General features: G+C 39.2%; 1 protein-coding gene across 1 annotated transcript; it reads left to right on the top strand.

Annotated features, from left to right (window-relative positions):
• Positions 1-1,195: 1,195 nt before the first annotated feature.
• CCDC172 (coiled-coil domain containing 172) lies at positions 1,196-26,382 on the top strand. The gene is made up of 8 exons (XM_075504059.1): positions 1,196-1,274; positions 1,687-1,772; positions 5,213-5,329; positions 6,806-6,971; positions 8,942-9,043; positions 15,053-15,155; positions 25,410-25,497; positions 26,350-26,382. The coding sequence occupies exons 1-8, from the start codon at positions 1,196-1,198 to the stop codon at positions 26,380-26,382; spliced, it is 774 nt and encodes a 257-aa protein (XP_075360174.1).
• The last annotated feature ends 957 nt before the right edge of the window (positions 26,383-27,339 follow it).

Genomic DNA, 27,339 nt, shown 5'->3' with positions numbered 1-27,339 from the left:
TAAGACACTATCTCCCCTAGGGAAAACGGTTTAACAAGACAGGACTGTTGATAATCCTAATCTTTTTCAATGCTAAAAGAGGCTGGAAGGCTATAAAGTTCCATTCCTCCAGGCTTTTTTTGCCTCAAAGCAAATAGGCCAACTTCACATAGGTATTCCCTGCAGGAATGTAGTTAATCCTTTTCAAGATGTAGGAACAAACCCTGTAATATGAATTATATTTTCAACTGCATATTTACATTTTCAGGTATACCATCCAGTAATGTACAAACCAGAAAGCTGCAGAAGCTCAGGGCATAGCAAACTCATACACAAGTATGCTCCAAAACAGCGTACAATGGGCTAGATTATGATCTTTGCTTACTGAGACCAGCTGGAACAGGAACACTGCCATTTTACATTAATGCTGAAATGCAGCCGAGCTGAGTCTGATCATTGTTACTTAAGTTTTATGTAGTCAGCGTTACTATCTTCTTCTGTATGATAGCAGACTTTAGCCTACTTTCTTAACTGCTACTGTTAGACATCAGTCTTCAAAAGACAAATAAATCTGAGCAGAAATAGTGTTTAAAAGGGATGGTGATCACTCCATAGAAAAAGGAAGGGGTAAAAAAACCAGCTTCTGAACAACAAAAAACTAGTATAAAGCGTATGGTCCCAGAGAAATAAAGAAAGTCAGAGCTGTTTGATCAAAACTCCCCAGACTCTTAGTCAGAACCAATGTTTCACATATGTGCACAAGTTTGACAAGATTCAGAGTGTCAGCTGCCTTTTGCCTAGCCAAATATCTTCTTTCTCCTGCTCCTGCTGTGCTGCTTCTCTGCCTGCTTGTTTCCATCTCCCTGTTTCCCATGTGGACTGCCCCAGCCAGTCATCCACGTTTCCCTCTGCCCGAGGTTCACTCTCGCTCCCCTACTTTCTGCAGCCCACACGTCCCACCCTGTCACCTCTTCCTCCTCAGCCCTGCCCCATCTGCTGCGGTCACTTCCCTCTGTGGTCTGGGGTTTCTTTCCTGACCCCAGGGAGGCAGAGGCCAGAGGGCAGAGCCAAGGTCTGGTGGGGTGCAGAGCCCTGAGGAAAGGGCTGTGGCCGGGCCCAGCCCCACCTTCCTCCAGGGCATCCCAGCTTTAAACAACCAGCCCTCCACAAAGACAGCAAGACCTGGAGAGCCCACAGACTCCACGAGAAGACAGAAATGAACCTGGATGCTTTGTTCCAGCAAATACAGCTCACAGAGAAGCAGGCGAGGGAGAAGAGGCGCTTCATCCAACAAGGTCTGCCCCATGGCCGCCATCTTGTGGGTCCAGCAGCAGCACTGGCCACACTTAATGGCCTCTCCATCTCCCGGGGGAAAAGCAGGGTGGCCCCACTGTGCTGGGGACCAGTGCAGGGGGCCTGTGCTGGGGACCCCCTACAAGGGGACCTTTGTCGGTGAAAGCTCGGCAGGCAGCTGGGCTGGCCGCTTCTTGCCAATGGCATGTTTTTATGAGAATGTAACTTTTACAAACTGAGCACACATTCTTACAGGTTTTTGTTGTGTTGCAGCTAACTTCCACATAAGTAGAAGTTATGAAAAAAATAACCAAATAAAAGAAGAGCTGAGTACTGCAAAAATGAAATTAGAAACTAAGTTTGTAACTTTTACAAACTGAGCACACATTCTTACCGTTTTTTGTTGTGTTCCAGCTAAATTCGACATAAATAGAAGTTATGAAAAAATTAACCAAATAAAAGAAGAGCTGAGCACTGCAAGAATGAAATTAGAAACAAAGGTAAGCAGGCATGTTTATAGTATACATAATAATGAAATAATTATATTTACAAATATATGACCTATTCTTTCAGGAATAGATTCATAAACACTTTCAAGGAGTATGCTTCACCTACCAAATAACACAGCATTGAGAAAACTTACACCGTGTGTTTCTGTAGTGAAAAAAGGTCTGTCAATGTCTTTCCCCTCTCACAAATCTCACCCGCCAGGCTGGCCCCTGGCTATGTTCAGGGACTCGCTCACCTCAGGGGTAGGAACGTTTCCAGATAACGCTTCCAAAATCTGGAAGCACTGGAGACAGCACATGTGCATGTGAAAGTCACTCCAGCTCCGCAGATAGAGCCGGGCAGGGAGCAGACCACCATGTCCGGTCAGTCCCTTCCCAAGACGCAGCCACCAGACGTCAGCTGCAGAGAGACTCTGTTCAGGTACGGTGTGAGCGGCCCTGTCTTAACAGTCCTGGAGCTTGTTACAGCACTTTCCTTCAGAGGCCCAGAAACCATTCCTTTGTTGCCCACTGCCATTCATTAAAGGCCTTTCACAGAAAATGTATGGAAACATTCCCTGTGTTTACTTCACAGGATCTTGAGTCATATACTAAAGATCTTCCTGTGAGCCTGGGCTCACAGTTAGGGCTTACAAGGCCTAAGAGTTTTTTTAGGGACGCTGAAGACAGAGGAAAGCGTCTGAATCAATTTAGTGTTTTTAAGACTTTATTATGCTTTCCATTTAACCAAACTGCAGACATATTTTCAGATTAAGCTTCCAGTTTTGCAGAGCTTTTCACCATTAATACCTGTGGTTACAAATGATTTAAAAATCCATTTGCTTGTGCCTGAAAATGAAGTCTAACTATCATGCCCTGTGCTATTAAGTATCTGTGCTGGCAGAATGTGTATGCACAACAGGAAAGCATATGGAGTGTCCTTTGAAGTCAGAACTGTTGTATCCTATCATTTAAATAAGCATTTTCAGGAACCTTTGGGGGATTGCCTCACCTAGTTGCGAAAATAAATGTTTGGGGGATCATTTTCATCCTTTCAAAAATAGGCTCTTCTGCCTTTTATAAAAGACTATGTAATATATATAATAAATATCAACATTACTGCAAGGGGGTCAGCATAAAAGAGAACTGATTTACAAATATTTACTGTTTGCAAATTGAGACTATAATCATGCAAGCAGTTATTCACGTGCTTGCATTTATGCATGCGACAATCTCAGAGCCCAAATGTGCTTTAAAATAATAACTTATTTAACCAACACAGATTATATCTGAGTGTTGCTTGTTAGGTAAAGTCCTTTGCTCATAAATTCATTTATGAACATCACAATTTTATGTTTATACTACTAATTTGTTATTGATGCATTGTGATGTAATCAAGGTTTATGTGGTAGGTACAGAAGGTCCCAAGAGTAGAGCCATTATTGTAAACGACTAATGGGAAGAGCTGAAGAACTATTCCTAATTAAATCTTATGTGTTTTACCCACCAGGATTAATAATATTCTCACGGATGTCCACAAAATATATTTTACTTGCTTGCTTAGTCTGACATTGATTCATTTATAGATAGGAAATGATACAGAAAACGAGTAGAATGGGAAAGTGCATTTCAGCCAGGCTGTATTTAGGTTTAAAGATTATATAGTTATTTAAATTATTTAAAGTAATTTATTCTTCAGTACAGGAATTAAGTTTACATATGTCTACAATAGTTAATGTAATTCAAATAATATTAAATAATGCTGTTCAGCTAATGCTGTTCAATTTGTCCCGCACCAAATAACTGCACTTCTTTATAAGCATACATATCCAAACATGTACATGCACAGCAGCTTATGCCTGACCAAGCAGTGAGGCTGAGTTCAAAAGTGTTTTGACATCTATTTCACAGAGACTGCCTGTGGTCAATCAAAGATTCCTAGGAAATGCTATCTTTTTCCTCTGTTCTGTAAAATCAGGTAGCATGTAATTAGAACCCGAATTATAGCATTTTGCTTTTAATGGCTCAATGATTTCTTAAAAAATATCTGTTGCAAATGCATAGATTAAGTTGATGTCTTACAGATGGAGAAACTACACTGCAGCTAGTTATGTTCAGTAATATAAATACTGTGGTATAAGACAATTATACCACAGTATTATTATGAATCTATTCCATTTGAATTAATATGTAAAATAAATATTCCTGAGGCAAGCACTTCCTGGACACTTAGCATGCCAGACATATCAAGGATAAGGAAAAAAACTGGTCCTTTCCTTTCCAACTCTCACATTCTGGTCTTAGGGCATTTGATTCCACTATCCTCCTCCTTTTTTGATCAGATACACTTCATCTGCACCCTCTCCAAAATCATCTACATTATTTCATTTTACAATCTTTTCATTTTTACCTCCGTAATATCACCATTATTTGGTGTTTTCTGCTTCTGCGCACACAGTCATGCATCAGCCTGACTATTCAATTTACTTCCTGATACTTGCCCTGTGCCTTTACAGTCTGTGGGCAATTCTGCTAACTTTGCTTTCCCTACTCATCGTTCTGAGTATTACAGTCGAGTCATTCTGTTGACCTCCTTTTCTCCACTTCATCAGATGAATGATTCTCATCCTTTAAGACTCTTCAGCAGTTAGCTGTTCCCTATTTATCTGCTGTTATAATTTATCCCACAATATATCTTAACTTAGGTTAGACGATACAGTAGATGCACTGGAAAATTGAGAAGAACTCTTCAGCAAATTTTGAAAATGCAACGGTTGAACAGCATACCCTTCTATCAGATAAACTACTGTTTAAAATTAATAAAACTAAGAATAAAACTATATGCAAAATAGAAGTTTGGGGCTTGGGGAGGTTATGGTCCAACTGTCTTTAACCAATGAGCTAATTTCTATTACACTTCCTTGGCTAAGAATTTCAGAAATGGTGCTCAGAAAAATATAAGCATATCCCTCCCTCCTTCACATACGCAATAGTAGCATTGCAGAGTTGATGAAGTGTACAGCCATTCAGTCAAAACAATGATGTTGTACCCCTGTCCCTCTGATATTATTGTCTGATTTGGTACATGATAAGCTTTACACAATTAGATGGAGCACACTGTATTATGTTGGGTAAAAGATCCCATGTGATCAATATTTTTCCTGGTTTTAACCTGAAAAAATTTATCCTAAACTGATCAGACTTTAAAATGTCATTTTAGATAGATAGACCGGCACTAAATGTGTTTTTTAAAGAAAGAATACTTTTTAAAAGCTTAGTGGTATATTTGAAGATTATTGGAGGGGGGGGGAAAGAACTGTTATGCTTTTGCTAGTCCAGCAGCTGTGCCAGATGTGTTTTAACTGGACCAAGATCCTTATGTACAATATCAAAGTATATGAAACAATAAAACAATAACCTTACTTTATAAACTTTTTTTTTTCTCTTGGAAGGTTCAGCATCTGTCTGAAAAACAGTTCTACTTAGAAATTCTGAAGAAACGTGAAGACAGCTTAGAAAAACAGAAAGCTGAACTTATTAATCAAAACAGCAGTCTTCTTAAAATCTTTGTATGTTTCCAGCTATGGTATTCAGACAGCTCTTTTCTACTGTATGAGAGTAGTCAGCTTTAAAATTCGCGAATATTGAAGAAGTAATGTTTTAAATCTGGAAAATATTTTTTTTTTACTCTAGCATACTTAATGTAAATGTCTCACTTTTAATTTAAACCATGATCTAAGGTAATGTATGCTGCAGTTTATCTACAAAGCTGATTTAACATTCTTGACTTCATTTTCTAATGTCTGCTGTTGTATGACTGAACTCCAATTCTGATATATTATTTCCTTTGTAAAAGAAAACTAGGAAAGTCTCACCTTAAATTGGACTGCCTCATCCACAATAAAACATATTGGGAAGGATCAAAGGAAAAACTCAGGGAGGCCAACACCACATTTTAGGAATCCTGACATACTACACAATCTCTTTGATGCTAGACACACCTAGCCACCTCTTAAAAGGTAGCTACTTGCAACACATACAGACAACACGCTTTTCAGTTCTCTCTTGTGCGAACCTGAATATTGCCTTCCTCTTACTTCATTGTGGATCCTTGGATCTGTAGATATTAAGAAACACCACAGATGAGTAGTCTTCTCTGCATATGTATTTGTACTTTAAATCAGCAGAGCTAAATTTTAAACATTCAGTATGAATCACCAGTATTAACCCTAAATCTTTAGGCAGATATCCTTTTAATTAAGTAATATTTCTTCAGCATCCAAAGTATTCCCAATCCTAAGTATATAAAGAAAGAAAGAAAAATAAATATTATAAGTATCATATAAAAATTATTTAGCTATAAAAGCTAAATATCCTTTGAAGAAGTGTGAAGTTTCTTTTAATTGGAACCAGTCAAGTTTGATATATAGGTTATAATTTCTTTCTTCCTGTATATAGGGGTCATTTCATTTTATTTAATTTAGCGATCAGTTAAGATTTTTTAAAGGAATTTAATATTGCCTTTGTTTTTAGAATATTTTTTCTGGAAAATGAAACAGTGACTTCCTATCAGCTATAGCTTTCTTGGTAGTTATTGAGGGAGTTAAAGTAATTTAAGCATTTTGTAAATTAAGCATTTTGCAGAGGAATAAACACCACCTTTATTTCATTTAATACAATGTAAAAAAAAAAAAAAGTGGCCATACTATGCTACTGACTTCAAACAGAACTTTCTACTAATTTCAATAAAGAGTTGAACTGAAAAACTGCTGGCACAAGTCTGTAACATAATGTAGTGATTTTTTAAACGTTTTATTATTAAAAATAGATCCTTCACTTTTTCAGAAAAAAAAAGGTTAAAACAGCAGACAAAATGATAAAGCTGTAGGCTATTTTCATGTTCTTATAAGTCAGGAAAAGTAAATATACTACATTCATACTACAAGTTTAAGGATAAACAACAACAGTGTGTTTCAGTCTGCCTAGCCTAACAAAGACTTTCTTTTTTTCACCTGAACATTAAATTTTCCCCTTCTTTTTTACAGACAGATGCAAAGAGAAAAATGACTGAAGAGGAAGATAATTTTACTAGAGAAGTAACAGAATTTAACAATGAGTATGGACTAACAAGTAATAGAGATCTTCTGATTAAAAAAAAAGTCAAGACTGAAATAAATGATTTAGAGAATGAGGCAGCTCTGTTGAAAAATGGTAAGTCTTATATTAAACTATTTTATCTTGGATTACCAGAGATTGAATATAAATCAGTAAAATATAGCTGTGGAAAACAATAATTTTAATTCAATTCCCTTGCTGTCTGGAACTTCCTCTTAGCACCAAACTGAAAGAGTGTGGTCTGACATAACACATTACATGAGCATAATTAAAGCCTCTTCTGTTCCCTATCCTCTTCAGCCCTTTCTGACTATGAGCACTACAAGAAGAAGCAGACCTGTAGAAGTGGCTCCCAATGTCTAATGTCAACCAGCACAGAGGTGCACTGTCATACATAGCGTATTATATTAGGTTTGCACTGACTATAATCACCTACGGTTGAGCTATGTAAATTTCCTTAGATTCAAAAGAATTATATGCACAGATGTCTTGTAGGACTGGTCTTTTACTGCCACAGTATAACTTTTTCTTTGATTTAAGATACAGAATATGAGATTTCTCAGAACAGGGTCAGACTGAAAAGCAATTCTTCAGCAAGGAAATAGGAGTCGTCATGGATCACAAGCTGAACATGAGTCAAGGACATCAGAATGCCAACACCATACTGAGACATAAACATAATTCTGACCTCTAAGACATGCAAAATAATCCTTCACTCTATTTAGGGCAGTTAAGCTCTTAGCTGGAATACTGTGGATCTAGTTTTGGATGTTACACTTCAAGAAAAAATGTGGACCAGCTGGAGAGAATCCACATGGGACCAGTGAGAGTGATCAGAGATCTGGAGAACATGAGAAGGAAAAAAAATGAAAGAATGGGGACTATTTAACCTATGAAGGAAAAGACTGATGGAAGATGGATATCAGTCTTCAAATCATTAAAGGATTCTGTAAAAAGGAAATTAATATATTCTCCATACCTATAGTGAACTGAATAAAAAGTAACAAGTGTAAACCACATAAGGGAGACTCTGGCTGGCTGTTTAGAAATCTTTCTAAGAACACTGAAACACTTTGCCTTAGGAGATTCCATTACCAAAGGAATTAGGAGTCTCCATTGCCAAAGGTCTTTAAAAACAGGTTAGACACGCATCTGTCAGAAATGACAGAGGTACAGCTGATCCTGCCTTCAGGAGGAGGAATGCAGTACCCCTCAAAGTCCTTTCCAATCTCATGATTTTATGATTCATCAAGCGCCAGCACTTGGAGTTCCCCATATCTGATGTAAAGTTACTGAAATATGACTACCCATTTGAGTTTATACTTGGTGGTACCTTCTGTATTTCCTGTAGCTCTAATTCTGATCTACAACTGAAAAAAAGTCTGTATTTGGTGACACCTGCTACTTTTAATGATTAATTTTTAAATACTCTGGCAGATCTGATCAGTCAAATGATCAGTAGGACATGAAAGGCGACTAACATTCTTCTGTAGGTTCAGTTGCTGTCTTGATGCCATCCTTTTAAACTGCACCTTTTTTGAGGTACTTGTCAGTTTTTCTGTCTTCTACAGTCCTGAGCACACTGACAACACTAAAGAGAAAAGTTTAAGCAACTCATGACAAGGAAATTATGTGAGGACATCCAGTTGTCAGGGAAACAATCACAATTAATTCCAGATGCTGTCAATGGTCAGGTTCAAATGTCCATAACACTAAACAAAATAAGAGGGTTTTTTTAGTCCTGCTGAGAGGTGTCTGTTCACCACCTATTCAATAAGTCATCTTCCCTTATAGCTGAAAAACATTCTTTTTATGCCCAGTCAACAAAATATGTCAAACATCTTAATATCATTAAAAAACATTTTCTTTCATAGTTATGAATACATTATGACATATAATTTCCTGCAAACTGGGTTTTATATGACTGATTTTAGCTGATTTTAGTTTTATATTTAAGGTTCTTTTTGACTAGCTGAAGATTGGTAGAAGTAGTTAAGACTATTTAAGATTATATCATGAAGACTAAAACTGCAATTCATTTTAATTTAAAATATATTTTTTCTTAGAAATGGAGTCAATGGAACATAAAAATATTCAGTTAAATGCACTCCAGCTGCAGAAGAACGAATTAAAGCAGGATTTACTTACTCTCCAAAGCAAACTCAAAGGTGTGCCTGATAATCACTTGGTATGATAATTATTTGTGGCTTAACCAATGCTTCTGAAAAATCTTTTCTGTCAAGTTATTTTTCTCAAGAAAAAGAAATCATAGAAACAAGATTTCAATATATTTTTGCATTATGTCATACATAATTTTTAAACATGTTTATAACAAATATTATGGATTAGGGCTACCGCAGCCACGCCCTGGCCCCTGAGCAGGAAGGAGCTCCTGATGAGGGCCTGGCTCTGACTCAGCATGGGTGGGAACAAGAGTGACGGCAGCAATTCCCTTCCCTTCCCTTCCCTTCCCTTCCCTTCCCTTCCCTTCCCTTCCCTTCCCTTCCCTTCCCTTCCCTTCCCTTCCCTTCCCTTCCCTTCCCTTCCCTTCCCTTCCCTTCCCTTCCCTTCCCTTCCCTTCCCTTCCCTTCCCTTCCCTTCCCTTCCCTTCCCTTCCCTTCCCTTCCCTTCCCTTCCCTTCCCTTCCCTTCCCTTCCCTTCCCTTCCCTTCCCTTCCCTTCCCTTCCCTTCCCTTCCCTTCCCTTCCCTTCCCTTCCCTTCCCTTCCCTTCCCTTCCCTTCCCTTCCCTTCCCTTCCCTTCCCTTCCCTTCCCTTCCCTTCCCTTCCCTTCCCTTCCCTTCCCTTCCCTTCCCTTCCCTTCCCTTCCCTTCCCTTCCCTTCCCTTCCCTTCCCTTCCCTTCCCTTCCCTTCCCTTCCCTTCCCTTCCCTTCCCTTCCCTTCCCTTCCCTTCCCTTCCCTTCCCATACAAGAGCAGCCCCCAGGGAGCACAAGCGACCAGGAGAGTGGCAAACAGGGCCTGCAAACGGGGCATGGCGCATCGGAAGGGCGTGGTGCATCAGTTTGCACAGGCAGGGCGTGTAGGGAAGGTGAAGTCACCCTACTAGCTCAAGAGGAACTGTGAAAAGTGAGTTCATTCGGTAGTCCCCATCCTTTCAGAAGAAACTCAGCTATGGTATTCACTTGTCAGAAAGTGATGCCCTCTGTGCTCGCCAGAGTGGATGTGGCTACCCAGATGGAGCTCCCACAAAAACATGCGGCCACCCAGGTCTCGGGCTGCAGGGAGTGCCTGGGCCTTTCACTGTTCACGCATGGCAGCCGTGTGGACAGCTGTGTGAGGTGTGACCAGTAATGATGAGGTGTGAGGTGATGACTTGCTCTGCATGGTGGCAGAGCTACGGGAGGAGGTAGAAAGGTTAAGGAGCATCAGGGAGGCTGAGAAAGAGATCGACTGGTGGTGCCATGCTCTGCCCCCCCTGAGACAGGAACAGGAGCAGCAGCAGCCACCAGTAAGAACCCACGATCAAGGGGATGCTCTATCCCCCCCCACCGGGCTGAAGGCAGCAGCTCAGAGGAGGAGAGTGAATGGAGGCAAGTCCGTGCTCGTGGCGGCAGGCGAAGGCCCTCCCTGCCCACCTCGCCTCCCCAGGTGCCTCTGTACAACAGGTATGAGGCCCTGGAGGTGGAAGGCCAGTCAATGGAGGATGGGGATGATAGTCCATCTACACCAGATGTGTCGCCCAGGTCAGAAGAACGTACCTCTCGTATTAACACCACCTCCGCAAGGAAGAGAAGATGGGTTATAGTTGTGGGTGACTCCCTTCTGAGGGGAACCAAGGGTCCGGTATGCTGGACGGACCCTCCTCTTAGGGAAGTCTGCTGCCTCCCCGAGGCCCGGGTGAAGGATATCACGAGGGTACTCCCTACCCTGGTACGGCCCTCGGACTATTACCCCCTACTGGTCTTCCATGTGGGGGGCAATGAAGCTGCAACACAAAGTCCTAGGGCAATCAAAAGAGACTTCAGGGCCTTGGGACGGCTAGTAAGGGACTCTGGAGTACAGGTTGTTTTCTCCTCTCTCCTTCCAGTTGTGGGCAGCGACACAAGAAGGAACAGAGGCACCCAATCTATCAACTCATGGCTCCGTGGCTGGTGTCATCACCACGGATTTAGGTTTTTTTGACAATGGGATGGCCTACACAGCACCAGGTTTGCTGGCGTCTGATGGGATTCATCTTTCTCAAAGGGGAAGGAGAATCTTTGCTCAGGAACTTGCGGGGCTCATCAACAGAGCTTCAAACTAGACTCGAAGGGGGAGGGGGGTAATATCAGGTTTGCCCGAGGGAAGCTGAGGGACGACGTGCCACGGTTAGAGGGAGCGGGTGCCAGCGAGGGCACTCGGCCTGTGTCTCCGAGATGTGCAGGGTACACTGGGGCACAGCCGAAGTCGAACAGAGTTGAGCTAGGGGATACTGAGGCAATAGGAGCCAAGAGGAAAATGCCAGTGAAACGCCTCAAAGCACACAAGGGGTGTTGTTCTATGAAGGAGACACAGATGACAGCCCAGCTGAAGTGCCTCTACACCAATGCACGCAGCATGGGCAACAAGCAGGAGGAGTTGGAAGCCATTGTACACCAGGAAGACTATGATATGGTTGCCCTCACGAAAACATGGTGACTCGCACAACTGGAGTGCGGCAATGGATGGCTATAAACTCTTCAGGAGGAATAGATGAGGCAGGAGAGGTGGTGGGGTAGCCCTATACGTTAGGGAGCGTCTGGATAGTTTAGAGCTCGATGATGGTGACGATAGGGTGGAGTGTCTATGAGTAAGAATCAGGGGGAAGGCCAACAAGGCAGATATTGTGGTGGGAGTCTGTTACAGACCACCCAACCAGGATGAGGAGACAGATGAACTATTCTATAAGCAGCTGGGAGAAGCACCATGATCGCTAGCCCTTGTTCTTGTGGGGGACTTCAACTTACCAGATGTCTGCTGGAAATACAATACAGCAGAGAAGAAACAGTCTAGGAGGTTCCTAGAGTGTGTGGCAGAGAACTTCCTGACACAGCTGGTGAGTGAGCCAACGAGGGAAGGTGCCCCGCTGGACCTCTTGTTCACCAACAGAGAAGGACTTGTGAGCCATGTGATGGTTGGAGGCCGTCTTGGGCAGAGTGATCACAAAATGATAGTTTTTGATACGTGCAGAAGCGGTGAGGGGGGTCAGCAAAACTGCCACCTTAGACTTCCGGAGGATGGACTTCGGCCTGTTTAGGAGACTGGTCGACAGAGTCCCCTGGGAGGCAGCCCTTATGGGCAAAGGGGTCCAGGAAGGCTGGACATTCTTTAAGGAGGAAGTCCTAAAGGCACAAGAGCAGGCTGTCCCTAGGTGCCGAAAGACGAGCCAGCGGGGAAGAAGACCGGCCTGGCTGAATAGAGAGCTCTGGCTCGAACTCAGGAAAAAGAGGAGAGTCTATGACCTCTGGAAGAAGGGGCAGGCAACTCAGGAGGACTACAAAGGTGTAGCGAGGCTGTGCAGGGAGAAAACTAGAAGGGCCAAAGCTGAGTTAGAGCTCAGTCTGGCTGCTGCTGTAAAAGACAACAAAAAACACTTCTTCAAATACATTAGCAGAAAAGGAGAGCCAAGGAGAATCTCCAGCCCCTAGTAGACAGGGGAGGGAACACAGTGACTAAGGATGAGGAAAATGCTGAGGTACTTAATGCCTTCTTTGCCTCAGTCTTTAATAGCAGGGCCAATTGTTCTCTGGGTACCCAGTCCCTGGAGTTGGAAGATAGGGACGGGGACCAGAATGGAGCCCCCATAATCCAGGGGGAAATGGTGAGTGACCTGCTGCACCACTTAGACACTCACAAGTCTATGGGGCCTGATGAGATCCACCCGAGAGTACTGAAGGAACTGGCAGATGTGCTCACCAAGCCCCTTTCCATCATTTACCAGCAGTCCTGACTAACTGGGGAGGTCCCAGTTGACTGGAGATTAGCAAATGTGACACCCATCTACAAGAAGGGCTGGAAGGAGGACCCGGGGAACTACAGGCCTGTCAGTCTGACCTCGGTACCGGGGAAGCTGATGGAGCAGATCATCCTGAGTGCCATCACATGGCATGTAGAGAATAACCAAGGGATCAAGCCCAGCCAGCATGGGTTCAGGAAAGGCAGGTCCTGCTTGACCAACCTGATCTCCTTCTACGACAAGGTATCCCCCTCAGTGGATGAGGGAAAGGCTGTGGTTGTTGTCTACCTAGACTTCAGTAAAGCTTTTGACACTGTCTCCCACAGCATTCTCCTGGAGAAACTGGCTGCTCATGGCTTGGACGGGTGTACTCTTCGCTGGGTTAAGAACTGGCTGGCTGGCCAGGCCCAAAGAGTGGTGGTGAATGGAGTTTACTCCAGTTGGCGGCTGGTCACAAGCGGTGTTCCCCAGGGCTCTGTGTTGGGGCCAGTTCTGTTTAATATCTTTATCAATGATCTGGATGAAGGGATCGAGTGCACCCTCAGTAAGTTTGCAGATGACACCAAGTTGAGCGGGAGTGTTGATCTGCTTGAGGGTAGGAAGGCTCTGCAGAGGGACCTGGACAGGCTGGATTGATGGGCCGAGGTCAATTCTATGGGGTTCAACAAGGCTAAGTGCAAGGTCCTGCACTTGGGCCACAGCAACCCCATGCAACACTACAGGCTTGGGGAAGAGTGGCTGGAAAGCTGCCTGGCAGAGAAGGACCTGGGAGTGTTGGTTGACAGCCGCCTGAATATGAGCCAGCAGTGTGCCCAGGTGGCCAAGAAAGCCAATGGCATCCTGGCTTGTATCAGAAATAGTGTGGCCAGCAGGACTAGGGAAGCGATCGTGCCCCTGTACTCGGCACTGGTGAGGCCGCACCTTGAATACTGTGTTCAGTTTTGGGCCCCTCACTCCAAGAGAGACATTGAGGGGCTGGAGCATGTCCAGAGAAGGGCAACGAAGCTGGGGAAGGGTCTGGAGCAGAAGTCTGATGAGGAGCGGCTGAGGGAGCTGGGATTGTTTAGCCTGGAGAAAAGGAGGCTGAGGGGAGACCTTATTGCTCTCTACAACTACCTGAAAGGAGGTTGTAGAGAGGTGGGGGTCGGTCTCTTCTCCCAAGTAACAAGTGATAGGACGAGAGGAAATGGCCTCAAGTTGCACCAGGGGAGGTTTAGACTGGATATTAGGAAATTTTACTTCACCAAAAGGGTTCTTGAGCATTGGAACAGGCTGCCCAGGGAAGTGGTTGAGTCGCCATCCCTGGAAGTATTTAAAAGACGTTTCGATGAGGTGCTTATGGACATGGTATAATGGTGGTCTTGGTAGTGTTAGGTTTACGGTTGGACTCGATGATCTTAAAGGTCTTTTCCAACCTATACGATTCTGTGATTCTGTGATTTCAATAAGATTTATTTTAAATGTCAGTGATACTGAGGTCTACAGATTTGCTGAATCATAAGCTATAAATATGAAAAAAAATTTTTACTTTTGTTGATAAGTCATATACTTAGAGGATTTAGTGTTTCAAAGTGAACTTAAAATCAACATAAATATTGTTTAAAAACCATTAACCTATAATTAAAGCATGTCACTAAAATTCAAATGTTTAACAAGCAACATGGCTTGGACTGATAAAGACAGATTTGGCCTAGGTGCTAAACCTCTGAGTTGTAAATTCAGCTATCATCTCTTTACTGACATTTGTGTATTTGTGTGTGAAAGTCTGTGCATAAAAGAAGAATTCTACACACAAAGCTGGGAGGAATGTGTCAAATACACAGGAAACCCTATAAAAGAAAAAACTAAAAAGATACAGAAGGAACCAAGAAAGGTTCTGTGTCAAAGATCATCACAAGCAATACGGATTATTTTGAAATTTGGATTTAAAAAAATGTAAAAAAGTTACTAAACCACTTCTAGATTACAAATGTGTCAATAACATGTTACAGTAAGAGAGCTAAGAAAGACAAGCCGTAAATATGGTCATAAATTGTTGGGGAAAAGGAATGTAATTCTCTGGAAGATTGCAATATGCATACCAATTACAATAATAAAACAATTCATGTTCTTTATTTGGATACCTTTACCCTACAAACAGTTTCACAAAGAAATATTAGAAAAGATAAATTTAGAAAATGTAGGAAGTCTTTGAATATGGATGATTAATATATATTTATAAGGTAATTGTTATTTTATGTTTAGAACTTGAGAAAGTAATCAGGGAGGCTGAAAGAATGACGAAAGATTTAGAAGCAGAAAAAGTCCAAGTCACTGAAAAATGTCAGACTGATCCTGAATGTTTAAGGTAAGAGTCTCATGTTAATAAGTTCCTAAATTTAATTTTAGGTCTGTAACTGCAGACCAGTCCTGGTGGCAATGACTATTTTATCTTTCCTGTACAATATTCCTTTGAAATCAGAAGAATCATTCATTTTTATTACAGAACACAAATTCCTGTTGATAATTACAGCCTTTCACCCTTACATGCATACTCCAATGAACTAAAAACTGAAAAAGTGTTTGCAAGGAATTCAGTCAAACTTGGAGGAAGACCAAAAGACTGCTCCTTGGGTGGAAGGCCAGTTCTTAAGTTTTTGTAAAAATAGCAGTGGCACACCGAGTACTGATGAACTACCTGACGAAGTATATGTATACGTATGTATGTAGTATACAGTGTATACGTACTTCTGCTGACTGGCTGTACAACCTTCCCCAGAGCCTGATTGCAACGGAATGGATTGGCCACAATAACCTCTTTGGATCAGGTGGGCCTTGTATTGAAGCTACTAAATGTAGATTTGTTTTCTCTGTGATTTCTACTATCAGTTCTAGTTTGCCATCTAATTAAGCTAGTTTAGAACAAAATTTTGAAGATTTAACCAAGACAGAAGACCTTGCACAGTCTCCCTTAATAGTGAATATTGCTTCCCAGGAACTGAGTGGTAATGACTCGTTTCTTGTCAGTTTGCTTAAGTTTCATTATACAGAAAACAGTGTAATGTTTTCAACAAAAAATCTTCCAATGCAGAAAGTCCCATATCACAGAATTAACCATCTTTTTCCTATTTTATGGTGTTCCAGGTGCAAGTGCCTGTGGATATTTAAAAATATTTAATAGACAATGCAAAGGAACTCCTCCTAGAAAAGCTGTTCCAAAATATTCTCTAACAGAAATTGTTAGGGAAAACACAACTTTTGTTACTATCACATTATTTTTTCCTATACATTTCTGAGGTTTTGACAAAAATAAATAAATATAGTAATTTTTTTTCTGAAAACTTTCAATGGAAAAATAAAATTTTGCAGACAACCCTGAACATTTTTCTGAAAGACAATTTGGTAATGGCCCATTTTTTGCTGAATATCGGTTTTTGAAAGAAAATGAAATACCAGCCCTATTACTAACTCTCTGCAACCTCTTACATGGTGTTGAGACATGGCCAAAATTCCCTCAGCATAAAAATTAATTAGCTCACAATTCTGCATACAGTAGCAAAAACTTTACATTCAACATATACATAGAAGACACAGTGTAAATAATAACAGCAGCAATTCTGTAAGACAGCATGTTATAATTCACTCTTTTACATTATTCATTCCATTGTGATATATTAGGTTTTGTGATACATGCGGTTGTCAACTTCCTTCTAAATAACATACTTCCCTTGGAGTAGTTTACTGCCGTGATACCACTTAATACCCAAATTGGTGTAATTAGTTTTCTGTAACAGGTTTCCTGTGTATAAGGTACAGAAGTAGCAAACATTATATTACTTTAAATCCCCAACTCTGCCACTGATTGCTATGAGATCCTAGGTGAATCATTCAAATCCATGTATGTCTGTCTTTCTACGTAGTGAAATTAACTCACAGCTCTGTGGAGTGATACATTGGTTTTATCTGGGTGGAAAACACAACAGTGGATAAAACATATTAAATTCTATTAACTACAAAACTAGCAAGTGTCATTTACAACCAAAGCAAGAAGGATTATGAGATTTTTTTATTTCATAAAATGCCTCATTTTATGGTCCAGATAAACTTGTATTATTTGATAATTGCATGTAGTGCAAAATATAAAGTGTTCCTACTTCTATTACTACTATCACAAAAAGCAAGCGCTCCTTGAGGTGTAATAATATATTGAAGACATTTTCTTTACATTGAAATTTTTTTTCATTTCTGATACTGGACAAAATTTAGGGCAGATTTGCCTAAATCATACTTCTATCTTGCACTTGATCAGAAAAGCTCAATGCTTTATAGAGAGATGTAGCCCTGAATAACTTAACTCAGATGCCAGAAGCACGTAGCTATGTTACTGTACTTCCATGTCAGCACTAATAGATTCTGCTTTTCAGTACAGCCAAGCAGGCAATCCTCATTTGTCTACTTCTGTATGTCATAGCACTGTTTCTTTAACAAAACCTACTCATCACTTCTTGGTTTGGAGTACTGAATTAAGAGAATGAAAGGGAATTCCAAGTATGATATGCTATAAATAGTGCAGTATATAAATAGTCCCCCTGGTGGTACCTGATTGCCCTCCAGTACCTACAAGGAGGTCATCAAGAAGATGGATGCACAATGCTGCACAGTGGGAGAACAAAAGACAAAAAGCAGAAATTGAAACAAGAGGGGTATAGAATCAATTTAAGTAAAAACTTTTTTATCATGACGATAGAATAGCAAAGGAAAAGGTTGCCCAGAGACATTGCATAGTTTTCATCCTTGAAGGTTTTCAGACTTGACTGGATAAAGCCCTGAGTAACCTGGTCTGACCTTGTAGCTGACCCTGCTTTGAGAAGGACATTGGGCTAGATGACCTCCTGACATCTCTTCCAGTCTGAATTGTCCGATGAACCAATTATTACTGTGGATTGCACAGCCCATAGATCAATACATATGCACTGGCTTGTGCCTACACTGCTCAGAGGCAGCATTATCTGCAACAAACCAGTCATCACACTGCCTAGCATTTGGTGAGATCATATCTGCTCTGATCCCTTTGTAGTGTCTCTGTGACATTAAGATATAATGTCATGTATACATACATATTTTCCATTCAAAATGCATGAAATACTTAAAGGAGTTAAAGGAGAACACAGCAGAGTGCCGGTTCAAAAGGACAATACCTGGTATGTGCATTGCATGCCCTGCGACTTGCCACAGAAGTATTTGAGAGACCATGGCTGCTGCAGCAGAGCACATGCTGATGCAGTCCATGCCAATAGTCTCTATCCTGTCCACTGCTGTGCGTGCCCCCTGAAAGGAATCTGAGAATAAAGAAGAATTCATGCAGTGTCAGTGAGAAAAACTAAAGTACCAGGCACCTGGGGTGAACCAGGAAGCCATCCTGACAGTCTAGACACACCTTTGGCACTTGCAAGGACCTTTTGCAGCCAAAGTACCAATTAATGGAATCTTACGTATACTAGTATATTTCTTAATAGGAGTCAGTTTTGGTCATGTTAAAATCAATGTGATTGATCCTATGGTGTTTGAGAAACAACCCTTTTTAGCCTAACAAGATAAGCTTTTTTCCCCATACATTCCCCATTCTGTTGCAAGAATAGAATTTTAGTTTTTACTGAAAATCATATATAAAGAGAAGAATATTTTGACACAAGTAATGTGGATCAAAAATACTTTTTTTTTCTATGAAATAAGCACAAAATTTGATTCTTTTTTACAGAGCAGGAAACCACACCACTCTTTAAATGGTAAAAATACCAATGTTTTTAATACTTCCTTAGAACAAGTGTGAGAGACAGTCAGCATCAATAATCTGATATATGCAGCTCCCAGAACACCCTGTAAGTCTGTTATTGTATCACATACCTAGTCCCAGCTTAAAAATCAATATCAAAAGTAGCTGGCAAGGCAAGAATCTTCATTACAATTAAGTATATATCTTAAAGTAAATTGCATTTCAGCTGAAGAGTGTAGCCAGCTAATTCAAATTACAGCAATTCATCTTTGATCTGAGCAAAATGCCTCTATACCATGTCTGCAGTTTCATAAAATTTCTCCCAAATCCATCAAAGAATTACAAAAGGTCATGAGAAGCACACACTGGTAATTCCAACAGCTGTTGGTGCTGCAGTTATAGGCTTGTTCTAACACACCTCAGATACAGGAAAAAGCTAACCAAAATTTGAATGTTAAGCACAGATATAGTTATGGATGAGACACCGTACCCTCTTCCTCAAAGTAGGCACCCTAGAAATTGTAAGTCTCATGATACAGGTGCATAATTCAGAGAAATATTTAAGAAGAGAGGGCTTTTTTTCAGAAAATATCTGCAATTAAAATCAAAAGCCTTATTTTAATCATCTGTTCTGCCAATGCCAACGCCAAACACAAAACAGCAGGAAAGAACTTTGGCATCAGCTCTCTTGAGTCACATTTCCCTGGCAGGTAACAAGTAGCATCACTTAAGTAGAACAATACAGCAGTGAAGCAGAGACTAACTGATACCAGTAAATTCCTAGCTATGTCATTTCACTATTATATTCATTGTAATTACTTACTATATTAATTATTTATCTTCTTTCACATTTTAATTTTAAATTTATGCATTGCCTTATGTAAAGCAACCTACAAATAATTTTAATTAAAGTTTATTTAGACTAAGAACAGACAGTTTCTACCTAAAATTGATGGTTTTTCAAACTATTCTAAAGATAGACTAAGGATAAATTGTTTTTTTGAAACCTGATTTTTTGTTCTACTTCAGAAAAGCAGTAGCAGAAGGGAAATGCATGAAGTCAGCTTACTTGTAAATAGTTCAAGGCTTTGTATACTTGTCTAATTCCTAAAAATATAGTATTGCTTCTTATACTTCATAATACAGAAAAAGAAAATCCATTACCAAAATTAGGAAGGAAAAAGTGATGCTTTCTTTCATACAAATCATACAGGAAATATGTTCATTAGAGCTGAACAAATATTTCATGCTAACAGCGGGTTGCCTAAGGCCATGCATGGTTCTGGTGGTTTAAAAAAAAATATTTGCAATTTAATTTTATGTTAAATTTTATAATCAGGAAGTATCAGTCTCTGGAGTAATATATGTGGTTCAAAATGAGTTTTTTAATGACACTCTCCTCATCGATTTTTTAAGCTTTTCTTTTTAATAGCAGTGCCCAGTGGAGCTATTATAGTTTGAATTATGTTAAAATAGGTTTCCATCATAAATTGCAGTATGGATTTGCAAAAAGTAGATCAAATCTGACTAATGATATCTTTCTTTGATAAGACAACCAATTGGTTAGTCAAAGAAAACGCAAATGCCACCCATCTAGATGTTAGCAAAGTATTTGATGTTATCCCGCATGGGAAACTACTAGTTAACCTGGGGAAGACATATTAAGTGAGTAAGGAAATGAGTAATAGTAACAACAGTAACAGGTCCGAAAAAAGAAATTTTGGGGCTGGAAGAAGGTAACTACAGTCACAGCTGGTCTTGCTTAATGTTTTAAATAATGACTTTGGAGTAAAAAGCATTTTGAGACAATAGTGTAAAACAATTGAAACACTCTAGACCTTGTAGACTGAAGAGGAGAAATGTAATTACATACAGGGCAAGTTTATGTACAACTAAGGACTTCAGTAATAGGTACCTGGAAGCAAAGGAGAAGAAAGGCCTAAGCATACTATGTAATCAAAAGACAACTATAAACATCAAAAGTAAATATACCTGTGGAAAAGATAAAAGCAAGAGGTATTTCCAACAAAAAACAGAAGGGTGTAAGAATACTATGTACAAGTCTCTCACCTACTTTTCAAGAAAGATGCATTCAACCTGAAAGATGAGCAGAGAATGGAGAGCCCATAATGCAGAAGGAAACATTTCTAAATCTTTTGTAGCTCTGACAAAATTATATAGCTCACATGAAGCAAAGCAGTACAGTATAGAGATACTAATTTCAGCAATAGGGTAGCCATATTAACACATCCAGATTGAGATCTAATTTTCCCTGTACAACAGAAAAATCAAGATACTTGAACTAGAAGGATCGACTCACATTTATTTTCCCTGCCTTTCAATAGGAATTTTATTGACCCCTAGAAACACATTTCAGTTTTGATGTCTCTGATTCTTGTAAATTTTTTCTTTCCTGTGTACCTTGTTCTTACAGTTCCTATGGAAAGTAGTCCATATAACTTTGGTTGCTGTCTGCACAAAAGCAAAATCTCATCCTAAATGGTAGTTTAATTCAATGTGCCTTAACCTTTCCATGCTTATTCATCTATAATAATATATTACTTAAAGACTTCTTGTGATGTTTTATGTATTTGGGGAATAGACATTAAAAAAAATCCCCAAAAAACAAACTACACTTTTCAAGACCTGTAACTACTTCTATAAAAAGTTGCCTGACAGCATTCACAAAACACAAGCCTTAATCAATGATAATTATGTATTTTACAATCAGCATTTGATCCAAAACAGTAAAAGCTGAAATCTTCTTATTTTACCTAAGGTATTTCTATTTACTTTAATTTACATTTAATTCCCATTGTTATGTAGCCTAGTACCCTGTTTGCTTTCATGTTTCATCTTCTTGCTAGCATCTATTATTACTACTAGATCACTTTCTTAATTTTTATTCTATTTCTGCTCCATCAAGCACATACTTTTATAATTTATTTGTTCAACTCAAGTGCTTGAGTTTATGTTTTGAGATACTGAATTCCATTTAGGACTCATTTTCTCCCTTCCTCAATCAACTGATAAAAGTCTGAAATTTATTGACTTCTTCAGCTGTATCAATAGCATTTTCTGTTTAGTAGTGTCAGCGAAGTGTAGATACCCAGCAAAATCTTGCTTTCACTATAGAAACATACACATTAATTTACTCCCAGTAGTGAACTGAGACTGAATGATCCCAACATGTTAGCTCTACTTTGGCTTGAGACAATAAACTGAAGTCTTCTATATTTTTCTTCAATCTCAATAAAGTCTTAAAACCTTGATAAATGTTTCTCCTGACCTTTATGATAAAATTCAGGAAAATCAACATACATGGTCTCAAATTTATATATAACTTCTTAGGGAACTTTGTTTTGTACCATAAATGCTATGCCCTGTATATCAGTGTCAAGCAATTCCGTTTTATAATACACTCTAATGTTTTCCCTTGTATTTATGGTTAAAAAATAAAATGGTGGTCATAAACAAGGCAAAGACAAGAAGGAAAATAAAAAAATTTTTTACTTGTCTCAGCAAAACACAACCAAGAGACAATCTGCTCCTTCTGCAACTCCAACAATAACCAGGTAGGGTCTTCCATCCCCACTTAAAAAAAAAAAAAAGGCTCTAAAAACACATATTCACCCTGCTTTCTACACAAACAATTTCTTCTTTGAGACCTCTTTACATAAAATTATTCCTGGAATGCAAGTTTGGGCTGCCGAAGTCTTGATCCAGTAATATGAATCTGTGGATTATTTTCAGAGAAACCGGTTTGACAATAACATTATTTTCATCACAGTTCAATTTATAATACCAGCATGTATTGATTTCACAATTATTTTTCCTATTTGCCTTCTGCATATACATCTGAAATTCAAGAAGAGTGCATATCAACCACAAATGCCAAAGACATTTAATAGCTGTGCTCATTTCAAAGCTGCAAAATCGATCATCTTCAGTGATCTCCTCCTTCTTCATCTCTTTGTCACTTCTGGCATTCAAGAGTAATGGAAAATGGACCACTGATAGCAGACCTCAGCCTAGGGCAAGCTAGCATCCAAAAAGATGCTGATGCTGTTGTCCCACCTACTTGATTTAAGGCTAGGTTTTGCTATCGCTGTTTATTCTGAATGTTTTTCAAAGGAATAGTCAAACCTCCTTTCACAAATATGGCGTTTCAACCCCAGCTGTTCATCAGAGCCCATTACTTGTGATCTGTAACTTACCAATACACTGTTAATCCAGTGTAATGACTTTTCTGAAAGATATATTATCATCAAAGAGACCAAAATGCTGAAAATAAAACAAAAACCAAGGACATGGAGGGCCAAATGCTAAAGTGATATTTCAGATTTTTTTTTTTTTTTTTTTTTTTTTTTTTTTTTAAGAGATTTGCTTTTTATCATAGCCATAAGGAGTGTATAATTGTCATACTAATCCCTGGTCTGGCAAAAGGTACATCTCTTTCTGTTTCTGAAGCTGACAAAAAACCTGCCCTCCATCTAGACAGTATAGCTTCATGAATAATTGGTTCACACATTCAGTCTGATAGTGGAAAGATGAATATGAATATCCTGCTTATCTTAAATGTAAAATAAAAAAGCTAAATCTGCTTCCAGGTTAAGCATTTTTTTAATAGTTCCATCGTCTCACATTCCTTCTGGTAAAACTTCATCATTTATTCAGTAACTCAGGCGTCTCCAATGCATTAATTGTGTAGACTGTAACCTAACAGACAGCCCTTGTTTTGCGAGTATAATATTCCTGGCATATACCATAATTATCTAGCTTCTAAATAAGAAAGAAGGAAGACCTGAAAGCAGAATCAATTGATTAATGTAAAAATTAAACACCACATTTGAATGAATGTCTTTTATCACCACTACCCCATGCTATGTAAGGAGTTGTGCTGTCACCACATTTAGAAGTTTTATAAAATATTTTAAATAAAATTTTAAAATCCATAAGCAAAACATTACAGTTTCAAAGCACATCATCAATATTAATTAATTCACAATCCCAAGACACAGATAAGCAACTCTTACTGCTTATCTTCTGGTTGTTCTACCCTTAGTATACACCTAACATGGACTGGTATCATTCTCAGCTGACAACTAGCAAACAGACTATGCATCAATTTTACAGTGTGGAAGACAATGAGAGAGCATTTTCTCCGAGATTAACACGCTATGTCTTTCCTAAAGTAAATTAGGCAAAGTAGGGCTTTTGTTTGTCTTAAGCGAATTAGGGTTCTAATGTCACGCTAACAGAGAACACAGAGAGAAAAAAAATGAGGAGGCAAGGCAATGAAGTTAAGCTGATTTAATCAAGATCAGAAGCTGATCTTAGACCTTGAAATGAACTTCTCCCAATGCAAATGGTCTGTAAACTAGCAGAGTACTACAGTACAGTGAATATTTCATTTCTTAAAGTATAGTTCAAAATTTCCTTTTGCTCGAACACTTGTATGTGTTATGAATGCAGGAGAAATATTCCTGAAAGAAGACGCATTTACTCCTTTGTAATACAAACACACAGAGCTCATACTGTTTCCTTATTGATGGTAAGATATTTACATTTTCCACAGGAACAGAAAATTAACTTACAGTCCAGTCTTGTGCTACTATTCTAATGCCACATGGTGACTAAGCTATTCCTCTCATATGCAGCTATACCTTTGACTTTTAAAAAAGCCATTTTCTTGTGTAGAAAACAAACTCTATCTGCCTCTGCAGTAGGACAGCTAAAGAGGTGCATCATCTATATAATACGGTCATATAATTTATTCCCTATTAGAGTATATAAAAGAAAAAATGGTTGCTACCTCCTCTTTCAACTTCAGAAGAAACAAGGTCCTGCTTTGATGCATCAGTTTACCTATTTAATGAGAAGCAGAATATATACTTTTCCTCCTTTTTTCAGTTTGTCTATATGTCCCAGAAAATGTACATTGTTTGCTGAAACTGTATTAAGGGTAAGCAACTTCAGCTTTCTCATGCTTTTCTTATGACAGCCATGGAAAGACTCAGTATAATCTCATCACCTTGTATTCATCAGACTACTAAAAGCTCTGGCATAGATTTCTCTTGGCCTACCGAGTATTAATTTAAACCATTACAGTCATTGATGTGCAAAGTTTAGGGGTCTCCTTTTAGCAGGACTAAATGCTCTTTTGAATGCAAAAATTGCCATATTAAAATTGGTGCTTATTGTAGAAAAGTTGGAGAATTCCTGGCTGAGACTATTGGGAAACAGTCGGTAAGAGCTGAAGAATAATAGGAGCAGTGGGGAGAGAACAGCAGCAACAGTGAAGGAGTCTGGGGGGGGTTGTGGGGCAATGACTGCACAGGAACGGCTGCACAGGGTCAGGCGGAGGACCCATCCAATCCAATATTCTGTCTCCACCAGCGGCTACAAGTAGATATGCAGGGGAAGTAAGAACAGTAACATATGGTACTTCCTAAGTATCAACATCCAAATTCACATGTTTAAATAAGGAAAATGATGACTAATGAGGCCATAAATCTTTCATGGTTTATGAAAACAACACGGTCCAGAAATTTGTCTAACAAAGTACTTAGTCAAGATATACTTTGTAAAAACCTAAACTGTCGTTTTCTGAAGTTCCTCACATTGCCATCACAACTGCCAGCGCTGAATGAAATCCAACAATATTGTGGGAGAGCAGCATACCGGACTGCCAATTACAAAACTAGCAAACTTAAATCTTGATCATGCAAATAGATCAATGAGGGTTTTCTCACATAAGTCAAATTGACAATTGGGACCAAAGCTGAAAAAAATAGTTGCCCAAGCAACAGTTCTCCAATCCAAAAATTTATTTGTTTTTGGGCACAGGCTTAAGAAAGAATTGGAAAATTGCAAAGATGATGATTGGGAAAGTATCTGTGAGACTCTTCGAACAGAAATTGAAATTCTGCAAATGGTATGCCATTTCCATTATGTATTTTAAGTGTTTGATAATTTCAGTTTTAAAGGTGTAATTTAAGATGATTAGCAGTGGTTTTATATAAGCAGTGTTTTATACTATGTACACAGCCAAACATCCTTGTATTGCAGGTGCACTCCAGTTCTCATTTGTTTTACCCTATTGTTTCCAAATGTCCAGGAATATCATTTCTCACAGAAAAGGGAAGCACAGAAAAGAATTTAAAGATACGTTTTTAGCACAAGAAAGACCTATTTGGGGGACTAGTACTAATCATTAGTTTCTTGAAAACTGCAAAGGATTATGCATTTAGGAGCTAAATTAATATTTACCTCCAGCTGTCAGTTAAATGGAAGATGGGAATATGGAGAAATAGGATGATAATAGCATCCTTTTATGTAATATTTTATTTTGTCCACTCACAAATTCCTTACAAAAACTTATTAAAATGTATTTTTTCTCTGAATGTCAATCTTAACTTCAAATTTCTTGATTGTCAGTCTGTGTAACAATACAAAGAAAAAAATATTTTGAAGTCCCATTTTTGGAAATAAAGGGATTTTAAAGGTTCATTTCAGAGCCCCTGACTGAGCTGTATGAAGATGCAGCTGCCACTAGCATCAATAGCAGAATAACACTCATGGGAAATTTGTATCACTCACTTTTATGATCAGTTTCAAGTTTCTGTTGGAGGAATGTAACTTACTTGTACTTTATCCGTTAATTTTATCATGCTTGTCAAACTTCAGAGGCAAAAAAAAAATCTCAATGTTTAAAAACTTCTCCATAAAGAACACAGTGAACTCATTAGATTTAATTTGCTATAATTCATTTCTTGCTCTTTTCCAGAATCTAGCACAAAAAAAGTCTTCAGACAAGTGAATAATATATGGCATATGATATGGAGTGTCATAGGAGCCAGTCTTCGAGTATTTTAAAACCATTTTACCCAGGCTTTGTCAGGTTTGCTTCTATTTTTTTTTGTTTGATTAAACCACAGTTTGTATCTGCCTTTACTTTTCATTAAAATAAAATTTTATTCATTTAAAAGTGGTGGGGGTTTTGTGTTTTATCCGCAAGTTCAACTATCCATCTTTAGTTTCCTCTTTGTTGCCCATGAATGGACAGTACAGAGTCCACTGCACATACAGCTGAGTTCCTATATTACTCGCTCTATTCTCTATGTGAACGCTCTCCTATTTTTAAGGTAGTGATGGGGCATTATTTGAGAGGAAGACCGCTATTACCATCAAGAAACAGGACCTGTGGCTATTTGTTTTATACCTTGACAATGCAATTCTGTAACAAGCTCTCTGAAACAGCTCAACTCCAGCAATACTGCATGATAGTCCAGAATAGTTTCCAAATCTACTGAGCAGTAGATGCCTCTATTTATGGTAAGCCAGTCCACTGCTTAGCGCTTGTCTTCTGATTACATGAGAAGTCTTTTCTTCCTCTCCCACAACCCACAAAATAGTGAGTGCTAGCTTCAGCACTTGACAGCAAAGATAAAACCGTATTCTAAATGAAAATTCCACATTTCTAGAGAATTGGTGAAGAATTTCCGTTGAATAAGGAACCCTATTCATTCAAGCATGTAGGACATGTAACTGCTACAGCACTTCCCAACCCCACAGTAGGAACTGACTTTATGATTTAGATGCTTACAATAGGACCAGGTAAAACATTCACTCTGCTCAGACTCAGTCCACTCTGTGGTCATCATCTCATCACATCCAACTGTGTGTGCAAGTAATTTTCCATCTGCTTCCCACTTGGGGGGTGGGATGGATAATTGCTCTTCACTAGTTTTTTCTACACCCAGAGCTCTCCAAACTA

The sequence above is a fragment of the Mycteria americana genome, chromosome 6, assembly GCF_035582795.1.
Source record: "Mycteria americana isolate JAX WOST 10 ecotype Jacksonville Zoo and Gardens chromosome 6, USCA_MyAme_1.0, whole genome shotgun sequence".
Taxonomy (NCBI): Eukaryota; Metazoa; Chordata; class Aves; order Ciconiiformes; family Ciconiidae; genus Mycteria; species Mycteria americana.
The sequence above is the reverse complement of the archived record's forward strand: the minus strand, read 5'-3'. Positions and strand labels throughout refer to the sequence as shown.

Coding starts and splice junctions, on each gene's coding strand:
- CCDC172 (XM_075504059.1), top strand. CDS start 1,196: ATGAACCTGGATGCTTTGTTCCAGCAAATACAGCTCACAGAGAAGCAG. Junction 1,275..1,686: donor GAGGCGCTTCATCCAACAAG/GTCTGCCCCATG, acceptor GTTGTGTTCCAG/CTAAATTCGACATAAATAGA. Junction 5,330..6,805: donor GCAGTCTTCTTAAAATCTTT/GTATGTTTCCAG, acceptor TCTTTTTTACAG/ACAGATGCAAAGAGAAAAAT.